This window comes from Nelumbo nucifera, chromosome 1, assembly GCF_055504915.1.
Source record: "Nelumbo nucifera cultivar China Antique chromosome 1, China Antique-T2T, whole genome shotgun sequence".
Taxonomy (NCBI): Eukaryota; Viridiplantae; Streptophyta; class Magnoliopsida; order Proteales; family Nelumbonaceae; genus Nelumbo; species Nelumbo nucifera.
Window position 1 is genome coordinate 105799330 of NC_142649.1, and position 12851 is coordinate 105812180.

The 12851-nt window shown below is 41.3% G+C and overlaps 2 protein-coding genes across 3 annotated transcripts in view; both read right to left on the minus strand.

Moving 5' to 3' along the window:
- The window catches only part of LOC104608655 (putative glycosyltransferase), a 40618-nt gene extending 27790 nt beyond the window's left edge, over nucleotides 1–12828 (minus strand). For both annotated transcript variants that reach the window (XM_088891139.1, XM_010274702.3), the window contains exons 1-4: nucleotides 12488–12828; nucleotides 10610–10720; nucleotides 10167–10222; nucleotides 9885–10027 (exon numbers count right to left, since the gene is read on the minus strand). In XM_088891139.1, the coding sequence (XP_088747265.1) occupies nucleotides 9885–10027; nucleotides 10167–10222; nucleotides 10610–10720; nucleotides 12488–12633 (456 nt within the window). In that variant the 5' untranslated portion in view covers nucleotides 12634–12828. The remainder of the gene's footprint in view (nucleotides 1–9884; nucleotides 10028–10166; nucleotides 10223–10609; nucleotides 10721–12487) is intronic.
- LOC148803663 (uncharacterized) lies at nucleotides 987–9875 on the minus strand. Its single transcript, XM_088891155.1, has 2 exons — nucleotides 1336–9875; nucleotides 987–1099 (listed from the first exon to the last, which is right to left on the minus strand). Exons 1-2 carry the CDS (start codon nucleotides 2534–2536, stop codon nucleotides 1071–1073), a joined length of 1230 nt encoding a protein of 409 aa, XP_088747281.1. The 5' UTR covers nucleotides 2537–9875; the 3' UTR covers nucleotides 987–1070.
- Nucleotides 12829–12851: the final 23 nt, after the last annotated feature.

Below are 12851 nucleotides of genomic sequence, written 5' to 3' on the forward strand. Positions count from 1 at the left end.
TCTTATGGCAACGATGAAAAACCCGGAACGGAGGAGGATCGGGTAAAGGAGGTAGTTGAATCTGAGTCGTCGCCTGTTTCTCCTCAACCCTACTCTCCCCCTGAGGAGAAACCGAGAAGAACGGTTGACTCTCAAAGAATGAGACATCAATGGAAACATAGTACTTGCGGGCAATGGGATCATAGCAACGATACCCCTTTTGAGATGAAGGGTAACCAAGAAAAACACAAGGAATAGCCCGAGGGTCAAGTTTACCACGAGTAGGTGACAGGTTGTGGACAAAACAACGACACCCAAAAACACGCATCGGAATGGTGGACAGCGGGGCAGTAGGGAACAAGAGCTGATGTGGGGCCTTATACTCTAGTAGCCAAGAGGGCATGCGATTGATGATATATGTCGCACACAATACTGCATCCATCCAGAACTGTTTTGGCACATTCATATGAATCAGCAAGCCACGAGCAACTTCGAGAAGATGACGGTTTTTTCGTTCAGCCACACCATTTTGTTGGGGTGTCCTGGAACAAGAGCTTCGCTGAAGTGACCCACTCGAAGCAAAGAACTTCGTGAGATCACTATGAAAATATTCCTTTGCATTGTCCGACTGGAAAATATGAATTTCCGTTTGGAACTGAGTGAACACCATGCATTGAAAATCTTTCACAATTTGTGGCACTTCATCTCGATATCGCATAGGGTAAACCCAAGTGTATCGAGAATAATCATCAATCAAAGTAACAAAATACTTATAGCCAGACGCAGTAGGTAGAGTAACAGGGCCCCAAACATCAGAATAAACAATATGAAATGGAAATTCGGATCTTTTATTTCTTAAAGGTAAAGAATTTCTACAATGCTTACTCAACTGACAAGTTTGACATTGTAACTGACTCACTGACAAGGACTCAAACAACTTTGGGAACATAACTTTTAACGACTCAAAAGAAAGATGACCTAAACGACTATGCCATAAATAGGCCTGACTCTCACTCGACGAACTTGTGGACTCAGTCGCCACTAGACCAACATTATTCTCCAGCACGTAGAGACCATCCACCATGCTTCCTCTACCAATCGTCTTCCCCGAGGTCAAATCCTGAAACACACACGAAGACGGAAAAAAGGTGACTGAGCAGTTCAAAGAGTGAGTAATACTACTAATGGACAGCAAATTAATAGGTAATTTCAGAACATGCAGGACATTAGGAAGAGTAAGGCCAAGTGGGAGAGATATGGTGCCTCGGCCAGCTATGGTAGAAAAAGAACCATCAGCCAGTCTTACCTTATCTCTCCCAGAGAGAAGGTTATATGTCTGGAACAAATTTGACTTACCGGTCATGTGATTTGAGGCTCCGGAGTCAATAATCCAAGGTGAATCAATAGTATGAGATGACACATGGAAGGCTGTGGCATTACCTAATGTAGACGCAAATGAGGTAGAAGAAGTAGGCCCAGAATCCACCTGGCGGAGAGTCCTACCATACAATTCCAAATTTTCACGAAAGGAGTTGATAATATCTTCCTTAGGGTCAGAACCGGGATGTCTCTCCTGAGTTACGGAAGGACTAGTCTCTGTCGATGCCATATTAGCTGAGTTATACCTTTTTTTATTCTGCTGGCCTGGTTTCTTGCCTTGATCCGGTGCTGACTTCTTACCAAAATCCTGTGCCCATTTAGGTTTTCCATGAAGATCCCAGCATGTATCTTTAGTGTGTCGTGTCTTCTGGCAGTGAGTGCACCAAAGCTTGCTTTTATCTTCTGATTTTTTCTGAGTGTCACCCCTTTTAAAGCCACCTCCGACATTTGTATCTGAATTTCCCCGGACTGCTAGGGCAACTGACTCCCCTTCTACACCATTCATCACACTTCTTCTGCTTTCTTCTGACTGCACCAAGGCATACACCTCCTGGACTGATGGCAAGTCTTTACTACCCAAGATTTGTACCCTAATGGACTCATATGACGAATTCAGCCCTAGGAGGAAGGCAAACACGCGTTGCTGTGATACAAGTGACTTATAGGCCTTTGCATCTTCATCACACTTCCAATTCACATTCTGATAGTGATCAAGTTCTTTCCATATTGATGTCAAATCAGAATAGTACATCGAGAGACTCCTCTCCCCCTGCTTGCAAGTAGAAGATTCAGCTTGTAGTTGATATATCTTGGCATAGTGTCTCTGTTCTGAATAAGTGGACTTCGCTTGTTCCCATATCTCACAAGCAGTTTCAGCCCACATAAAAGTCTTCCTTACTCGTGGCAGCATTGAAACCAAGAGCCAAGACATCACCATACTGTTCTCTTGGTTCCACCTATCATGCTCAGCACTTCCATACTTCGGTTCCTTTACTCTCCCATTGATGTATCCTATTCGCCCCCTAGCAGTGATGTAGAGTTTTATCCCCCTAGACCACTCAAGGTAATTCAGACCATCAAAGGGAATGACAGCCATGGAAAAGCTCATACCCATTCCCCCACTCACTCCATTGTGGCTCCCTGAGATCTCTGAAGTAGCAGAATTCTCAGTTGACATGGTCAAGCAGTTAATCAGTCCCAAACACCGGACTTAGGACCCGTCCTTACTCCACAAAACAATGCTCCACTCAGTTCACACCCACACACTCGGGTTTACCAACCAGATTGAGCACAAACAGTACCAAATTCCGGACAAAAACTGAGGTAATATTCGGCAGATTTCAGACCTGTATAGTTTTATCAGTCCCCACCTACCAGAATTCCAGAATGTCTAACAACCACTAATCAGCAGGAGAGATCCTTCTTACTTATAGTCAACTCAAACCATTGAGAAGACAGGTCAGCATTGACCTACAGTTGTCTTAACACATGAACAGGATCACACGATCCAAGAAAACTAGGGTTACACAGGTTCGACAGCATTCAGCCGCCCCAGATTCATAGGGTTTTCACTCGGCACATGACCAAGGAGAGTAAAGAAGAGAAAAAAATAGGGAGAACTGTACCAGTTGTAGCTATTCTGTAGTCCAGAATCAGATTTCTTTTCTACTAGTCTGTTCGATTTGTTCTTTGGGTTGATCGATCTTCTCTTGACAGTAGGGTTGATCGATCTGCTCTCTTTTAATCAGCATTCCCGCTCTGATACCATCTTGACAGTGTAGCCGGCCAGAGATAAGTGGAAGAGGAGAGAAGAGAAGAGAAGAAGAAGAGAAGAGAAGAGAGGAGAGAAGAGAGAAGGTTTGCAATGTAACAGTACTGGTGGCGCTAGTGTTTATTTTACTATATATAGGGCGACAGAAATAACAAGGGAAAAGACCCTTGTGCCCCTGAGTACAATAACAGACATAACAGAAATAAAAAAACACTTTAATTAGCCAAACAGGCCCTAACATCTGCAACTAAGTTATTTTAACATTATTCCAACATTGCCCAAGATATAACAACTTTTGAATCCCTTTCCACTTCCACCTGACGAAAAGCCAATTGCTTCGAGCTTGTAATGCCAATTGGCCCTGAATATAGAACCAATATCTTGCATTCTGCATTCCTGGTTGCTCCCCCTATTCCTGCCGCTCCTAGGTTGCCCATAGAGCTTCCATCAGAATTCAATTTTATTTTGTTAACCTCTGGCTGTTTCCACTCAACTCTTAGAATTCCCATGTCTCTAGAGGGCTGTGCTATTTTCTTCAATGAAGAACATGCATTTTTTTTATCAGTAACAGAATCAATTTATTAATGAAAACAATTGATTCCTTCCCACCCCTTGTTTGGCTAGTGCATCTGCAAACAAATTAGCACACCTCTTTACCCATTGAAACCTCATTGTCATGTCTCGGATCCACCAATTGAAAATTCTCTTCTCATTTAGGTAACTCCACATTCTGATTTCCTCTTTTTTGCAACCAATTTATTGCCAGTTTCAAGTCTCCCTCAATAATTAACCTCCTTAAGTTGAGCTCCTTTGCCTTTTCGACACCTTCCATAACAACTAGAACTTAGGCTCAGAGAGAGTCTCCTTCCCCAATTGGACCTGAGAACATAGCAATAATCTCGCCCACCTCATTCCTAATTCCTAAAGACCCCTCCAATGCCTGAAGGGCCAGGGTTTCCTTCGCTACTGCCATCAAAGATTAGCTTTATGAACCCAGGAGTTGGAACAGTCCATAATGGATGAAGAACACTTTTGTTGGGAACATGCATTCTATTAGCAGGTTTCCTTCTTTTGTTTGGTTCAGACTCTAGACATTTTTGAAGGTGCTGCCTCCTTCAAGTTATTAAGATAACAAGGTGGTTTTCATATATTATGGTATATTTGAGAATCACATTTGAAAAACACAAAGGCATTCATTCCTCCCTAATCATCGGTAATCAAGAAGAAACCAAGTAATTCAAGTATTTCAATACAAGGGGATTCAAGAAATGCTAAGTCAGGAGAAAAAAAAAGAAAGAAAATGGGACTTGGAGATGCCCCCAAATCAGAAGGGAGATCAGAGACCTAGAATTTCTATTGGAACTCGATATGCTGGCTGTCTAAAGGAAGTAAATCTGTAAATGATGTTGGAGATGATTTGACTTTTAAGGGTACCCATATAAAGTATAAAACTATGCTTCATTTCCATTATAGATTGTATTTTCATTGGACACCTTCTTTGCATACCCTCTACATAAATCCCTTGTATCTACAGAATTGAAGAGATAGAAAGGAAAAGAGAGAGGAGGAAATAAAGGCATTGGGAGAGTACTATACGATCACAATGTTGATGGGGCTGTTGCATGGGCTTTCAGTGGGCCTATTGGGGATGCTGATGCTGCTAGAGCTCAATTTGTTATCCTCCTTACTGGAGTCAGGATAGCCAGAGAGAGATGGCTGGGCTCTTTAGTCATTGAATACAACTCTGCAAATGCGACAGTGTTGCATGGACTATCCTAAATGGATGACATGTCCATGTGGGACAAGCATCAGAAATGCAACATCAGAAATGGATGACACTCCAGATATTCTTGAGGACACTTCTGCATAACATTTCCTTTTTCTCCCAGCTTATTTACATCAATGAACAGATAATGTGCAAGATGAATTTCATATCAAGGGTTACTTGGTAAGAAATGCAACATCTATCTAAGACCCTTTAAAATGTTAGAACACAAAAAAAAGAACTTCATTAATAGTATATACTTTTCCATAGACATGCCTGTGAGACCATGCTTTCTCATCTTGCCAAGGCAGACTCTTGGGCATGTGTCAGATTCCAACTCCCCTGCCCATGCAACACTGAAATGCAACCAGGTGGAACACCAATTACATAAAAGAGAGCATGTTGCTTTTCTCAACCCAAATCAGATGGATCCTTAGACATCTAAACCAAGTGGCTGATGGGTTTACTACAGCAGGCTCCCTTCCTTAGTTTTAGTTTTTGTGGTGGGCCATCTGCTTTTTTTATTGGAAATGGTGACTTTCATTAAAATTAGTAATTCTTCATCATACAATGTCAACCAGTCAGAAAATGAGTGTTGACCCAATCAAACTAGGAAGTTACAATACAGCCCAAAAAAAGTTCTCCCTAAAGGCGCCCTGTTTTTTTTTTTTTTTCTTTGATCAATAACACTTTCATTAAATCATCAATAGAAGATTTACAAGAGGAAGACAAACACACTTATCTTCCAAGAGCAACAAAGAACCTCAAGAACTGGAAAAAAAAAAAAAGAAAAAAACACTAAAGTTACAGCTTAGCCAAAAACAGTGAATCCCTTTCTGCCCCTTGTTTAGCTAAACCGTCAGCTAGCGAATTAGCCGATCTTTTAACCCAACATGTCTTAACTTCCATCTCCCGCACCAGCCACTTGAATTTCCTTCTCTCATTGTTGTACTTCCATAAGCCATTGTGATCTTTAATCAGCCACCCTATCACCACCTCTGAATCCCCTTCAATTATGAGTTTCCTGATGTTCAACTCCTTAGCTTTCCGGACTCCTTCTATAACTGCAAAGATCTCAGCTCTAAGGGAGTCACCCACTCCAATTGGGCCTGAGAAAATGGCAGAAATGACCCCATTTTCATCCCTAAAAACATCCCAATCCCCGATTGTCCCGGATTCCCCCTACTACACCCATCAAAGTTTAATTTCAAAAATCCACCAGGTGGAGGGGTCCAAGCCACACTCATTATTGACTTGGTCTGTGTGCAATTTGCAATTTCACCCCACTTCCTCAACATGTCATCCACAGTGTAATCTGTGAATAGCTCCAAAGATTTCAACCACTGTACCGCCCTAATATGTACGATAGCCCTCAGATCTGCTGCTCCTCTCTCAGCTTCTGAGAATATCCTGGAGTTTCTTTCTTCCCAAAGTGTCCAACATACTGCAGCCCTTAGTCCTCTCCACGTAGTCCTTTCCCTTTTTATCCGACACCTGAAAAATGAAGGGGAAAAAAGGCCCTACAAGTCTGATGGAGGATTCCAGCTACATCCAAATAGGGAGAAAGCCCAATCCCAAATTGACCTCGCAAAATGGCAAGACACCAGTAGGTGAAAACCAGTCTCCCCATCCGCTTTACAAAGAACACACCACTGAGGTGACAAGCAATTATTGGGTCTCTTCTTTTGGAGTAGATCACCAGTGTTAATTCTTTCCAGATAGGCTTCCCAACAAAAGCTACCAACCCTAGGTGGTATTGCTTTGCACCAAACCTCATCAATAGGGAAAGGGGGGAAAGTAGGACTGGTGAACTGACTTAAGACTTTGAAGAAAGAAGCACAAGAAAAGATGTCATTGGGGGTAGGTGTTCAAATTCTAGAATCCGCCCTAGTGGGGTCTAAGACAACGTTATCAAGAAGTGCAATAAGGCCCGAAATACTATCGAAGTCTGAGTCCCTCAAATCCCTTCTTAGACCCAAGTTCCACCCAATCCCAGAAGTGGAAAAGGACGGGGTGGTGAAAGACGAGATTGGCTCATTTTTCAACTCAGAAAGAGCATACAAAGAAGGAAACTAATCCTTTAGAGGGGCACTCCCCACCCAGGTTTGTTCCCAAAATTTTATGGAGTTACCGGAATTCAAATCATACTTGATATTAGGGGAGAAAACTGGTAGCAGGTCATGAATGGCTTTCCAAGGAGAATTGCTTGTGGTCTTAGCTCTGGTTCCAGCGTCCCATTCATTGTGCTCCAGCCCATGTATACTTGCCACTATTCTAGCCCATAGCCTCTCCTTCTCCATAGGGAACCTCCACAACCACTTTCCCAACAGGGTCATATTCCTTCTCCTAATACTCCCAAGCCCCAAACCACCACAAGTCTTACTCCTACGCACTATCTCCCAGCTAACTCTATGATCCCTCTTCTCCTCTCCCGGCTCCCATAGGAAATCTCTCATTAGCTTCTCCAATCTGTTAGCAACCTTCACTGGGATTTTAAACATCGACAGGAAAAAGATGGTAAGTTAGCAAGCATGGCCTTAATTAGTGTAATTCTCCTACCAAGAGAGAGGTAGTTCTTTTTCCAGGATACCAGTCTTTTTTCAAACCTTTCCACCACCGGGTTCCAAAAGCTCTCTCTCATAGGATTATCACCTAATGGCAACCCTAAGTAGTTCAAAGGCCACCTAGAGACTTCACACCCCAGCACTTCAACACTCTCCCTGATCTCTCCCTCCTCCAAATTCACCCCCACTACACAGCTTTTCCCAAGGTTAACCTTCAAGTTGGACATTTGCTCAAGCAGTTGCATCACCGACTTCAAGTTCCTGATAATGCTCACATTACCGCCTTCACAAAACAGAATCGTGTCATCAACAAACTGTAAGTGAGTGAGGGGGGTTTCCACCCTCCCAACTCTCCAGCCTTTAATGAGCCCCCTATCTGCTCTATGAATCAGTTTCCCCAAAACCTCCGCAATTAGAATGAATAAGAAAGGAGAAAGGGGATCTCTTTGTCTTATACCCCTACTGACTGGAAAGAAATCTACCACTGTCCCATTCACTAGCACTAAATAATGACAATTCTGAACACAACCCATGATCCACTTACACCATCTAGCCCCAAACCCAAATTTAGTCAAAACTTTCCTCAAGAAATCCCAGTCTACCGAGTCATAAGCCTTTTCCAAGTCCAACTTACAGACCACTCCCTTTTTCTTATCCCTCTAAAGGCCCCCTGTTTTGCCAAACCATCAGCCACAGAATTGGCTGATCTCTGTACACATTTGAAGATTACCCCAGCCTCCCTTGCTAAGCATAGTATTTCCCTTATCTGTTGTCTGAAAGTCCATACATCCAGATTTTTTGTCTACAACCATCCTATCAACAGTTTAGAATCTCCCTCCACCTCAAAGTTCTGAAATTCCTATTGCTTAAACAATCTCAAGCCTTGTAGTATAGCCATAATTTCAGCTCTCAGAGAGTCTCCCACACCTATGGGACCAGAATATAGTGCCATTAGTCTGCCCTCCCCATCCCTAAAGACCCCCCAACTCCAGAGGGTCCTAGATTACCCAAGGAGCTTCCGTCAAAGTTTAATTTTACCCTTTGTTGTGCTACAGGAGTCCAATAAGGTTGAAACACAGACAATCTAGTTGAAGAATTTTCCACTGCTGACCACCCCCTTAGTATATCATCCACTGAAAAGTCTTTGAACAAGTCAGTAACTTTCAGCCAATGTATAGTTTTAATGGCTATACAGTCAATGACTTGTTCGTTTAATCTTTCTACCTCTTGGAAGATTTTGTTATTCATTTCCTCCCATATAAACCAAAGGATGGCTGCTCTTGTTGCCATCCACATCACTTTACCCCTTTTCTTTGGTAGTGTGAAAAAACATGGGTCAAAAAGGCTTACCACATCCGGGGGAGGGGTCCACCTATAGCCAAATAGGGAGGAGAACCAATCCCACACAAGGGAAGCAAATGGACAAGATATTAAAAGGTGTGCAATTGTCTCACCATTTCCCAAACAAAGGCAACAAGCATGAGGAGAGAGGCAATGATTCGACCTCCTTTGTGGTAATTTATCCATAGTACTGATTTTCTGGAGCACCACCACCCAGCAAAAGGCTCTTATTTCTTTTATTTTATCAATAAGCAAAAGGCTCTTATTTTTGGGGGTACAGGATTACACCGAACTTCCTTTATAGGAAAAGAAACTACCGGGTGTGAGGAGTGAAGGAGGGTAGAGTAAAAGGAAGCACATGTAAAAGAGCCAGAGGGGGACACCGACCAAATCCTAGTGTTCCGACAAGAAGGGTCCAAGGAAGCACTGCTAAGAAGGGCAATGAGATCATCTATTATGCCCAATTCAGATTCCCTACCCTCTCCTTAATCCCAAATCCCATGAGTTTACATTAGCACACACAGAAGAAATCACTCTCCCTTTGTTGAGGGATAAGGAGTGGATAGGTGGAAATCTGTTTTTAAGAGAAGTATCCCCAAGCCAGACATCTTCCCAAAAACACACTCTATTGTCAGCACAAGCATCATACCTGATATACAAGAGGAAGGAAGGTAGCAAGTTGTGGATTGCTTTCCAAGGAGATGCCCGTGATGCCCTAGGATCAAGACCAGCATCCCATCCGTTGTTTGCCATGTCATGTATACATGCAATTACATTATGCCAAAAATTTTCTTGTTCCAAAGGAAACCTCCATAACCATTTGCCCAATAGTGCCAAGTTCTTGAGTTTGATATTTCCTATCCCTAAGCCTCTGATATCCCTGTTCCTTGACATCACCTCCCACTTTACCAAATGATCCTTTTTTGTTATGAAATAACAATGTTTGGCACAAGTGTAAGATTTAAGAATTGGAGGATTTGGAGAAAATATGAAAGTTGTACAGGATGAAAACAAATATTATCGTACAAAATTTTGCATAAAATCAACTTCTTTAAAATTCAATAAAAATATTAAAAAAATTTACCGGTTTTTGCCCATCATATAAATGATGAAAATCCTCTAGAGAGAGGTTTTTCTTTCTTTCCACATTTCCTTTGTCAAAAGAGAATGCATTCAATGTGGTACAGCACCTATACAATCTTTTGTACAGGAATAAAGAGTTGAATCCTGCAAAAGGAAAATAATATAGTAATTGTTCTGAATATTGAAAGAAAAAGGAAAGGAAGATAGGAGGGGGAAATTGGAAAGAACAGGCATTGCATTTCCATCAAGAAACAACAACTCATAACACAACATACTATATTACCATCAAAATGAATTGGTTTCCTGGCAGATCCAGCAACTTCATCGGGTATATTTTGTCTGGCAAAGTAAACAAAATTTAGGTTGCAAATTATAGGCGACAAAGTGAACAAACAAAAAGAATAAAGAAAAGAAACAATGAAGCTTTTGAAATTTCCTGTGAGTTAAAAAAAGATTCATAAAAATAGTTAAGGCTTAGGTTGGTGACATCCTTAATCAGGGCCACTTGAAGTCAAGGCTGGTTTTAGACTTTTGAAACTGATTTTTTTATTGGCTCTTTTGAAACTGATTGTTACTCTGTTGGGACATATATATACAGGTTTTGACTGAAAGGAAAAAGAATCTGCTGGTTCAATAGTTGGTCCAATTCATAAGGACCAATAGGATCCAAGCTTCAATAGTGTATTGAAATCTCTGCAACATTTGGACATGAGATATTAATCATACTTGTGTAGTGTTGTCTTTTTCCAGGAGCCTTTGTACTCAAGCTGACCCTTGACACTGTTAAGGCATAGATTCATCCACAGTGGCTCTTCATTGCATAGTATGTACATCACACTGCGTATTTACACAAAAAGAGTTTGATCAATAGCAATATAAAATAGAACAAAGAAGCAAATATATTACAACTAAATTCCTTCAAGCCTCTGAGAGGAAAATAACGCTACTACTCTAATAACCAAAAAGAGACCATGGTCCATATGGGGTGGTTTCATTACAAATTTAAAATTTTCAGCAGTACTAAAAGTGAAATAAAATATAAAGTTATAAAGCTTATGCCAATAGTCAAACTACAAGATGTGTTGGCACTCCACCCAAAAAAAATAAAAAGTAAATTCAAACCACAGTAGCCAAGTGCCCTGTCTGGCAACTAATGTGCAATACCTCAAACCTTAGAATCTTTCAAGAAAAGGAAAGGAGCAGTCAGGTTTTGAAAGACTGTGTGTTAAATAGGGCAATACATTGGCTGAAGACCTTGGAAATCTTTCATCAATTCTCCTTTAATGACCTTTGGAGAAATTGGTCAGCAGTAGCGAGGTGTTCATCTCTAAAGGACAAATCAATTACAAGCTGGTCTCCTCCATCCGAAGGCTCACTAAAGTTGAACTTTGATGGAAGTAGCATGGGTAATCCAGGTTTATCCGGAATGGGGGGTGCTTTGAGAAATGCGAAGGGAGAGATTTTGTTGCTTTACTCAGGTCCCTTGGGATTTGGGAACTCCATCAGGGCAGAACTTTTAGCTGCTGTACAAGGGGTGCAATTTGCAAACCAGCTGGGGGTACAACAACTAATAATCGAGGGGGACACCAAAGTGGTGGTGGGTTGGTTGAAAAATTCTGAAGAGGCTATGTAGCGATACAAGAATGAAATGAAGAAATTCAGTTGGTTGACAAGGAATATGTTGGTCACTGTACAGTGGGTGGGGAGATCAGCAAATACTTTGTCAGATATGTTAGCTAAGCAAGGGGTAAATGGGGAAGAATTATTTTGGGCTCGGTTGTGATACTTGTTTTTCTTTCCTAGTTTACTTGTAAGATTCAAGGAGGGGCTGCAGCTTGCGCCTCTCGCTGGGATGATGTATGAACTCACTCTAAATTTACTTCCGAATCAATAAATTTATTATTATTCATCAAAAAAATACCTCAAACCTCAGAGCTATTCCTCAAGGCATTCCAGCAACAACTGATTGGATTATGATGTACAAACATTTTCTTATCAGCTTAACAACGTAAATCATAACCTTTTCAGAGCATACTTTAAGGAAGATTTCAAACCAAATACAATCTAGGGTGCAAACCTAGTCTCCATAGCCTGACTTCGGAGTTCATTAGTTTTAACTCTTCTACCACACCTCAACAATTTTATAGCACATTAAAAAAAAAAAAAGAGAATTCTGTAGAACAAAAGACCATCTTTTCAAAGGCAGTAACAGGTCTAAACGAATAGAGCCAAGTTAGCAAAATATTAGTAGTACCCGTCCTTCATGGATATACAAATGGAGAAGATATGTGAGCACTTAGAATCATTATAACTTTGTAGTGGACTTCAGGATACTAGATAGAACAGTTAGAACAAAGATTCAATACGAAATGAGACATCGCCAAACCAAGAAAAGGAAAATGTGGCCAATGTTATTTGAAAGTGCCCTTCAATGAATACTAACAGCAATAACAATAATAATTCTACCTAATAAAAATTAACAACAACAATTCCAACCAGGTGTGAAGTTTTGCTTTCGAAAGTGAGATAAAGAAGAAAAAAACAATTTACAATTGAAATTAAAAGAAAAAATAATACAAAGGAAACCAAGTGAAAAAGAGAAACCTGCTAACACATGCAAGGCGAGCGACGTCTCGAGGAGTGAGATTCTCCAAGATAGAACAGATGACTTCGTCGGGGAGGACCCGCAAGTCTCCAAGAGCATCCGGTCTGCGATCTTTCATCTCCAATTGGTATTGAGAGATCTCCATTAATGGTGTGCGACCTGAGATTCAAGAATAAAATTGGAGCTTCTCTAGCCTCTCTTGTTCTTCTTCTTTCCTCCTTCGGTCTGTGCTTTAGAGTTTAGATTGATCGCATATAGCCATATAGATTTGGGAGGGAGCACGCTGACTTACAATAAGCGCGCGGAACGCGGGAGGAAGGAGCAAGTTACGCAACCTGCCGGCCGAGCCCGCGCGTGCGTTCG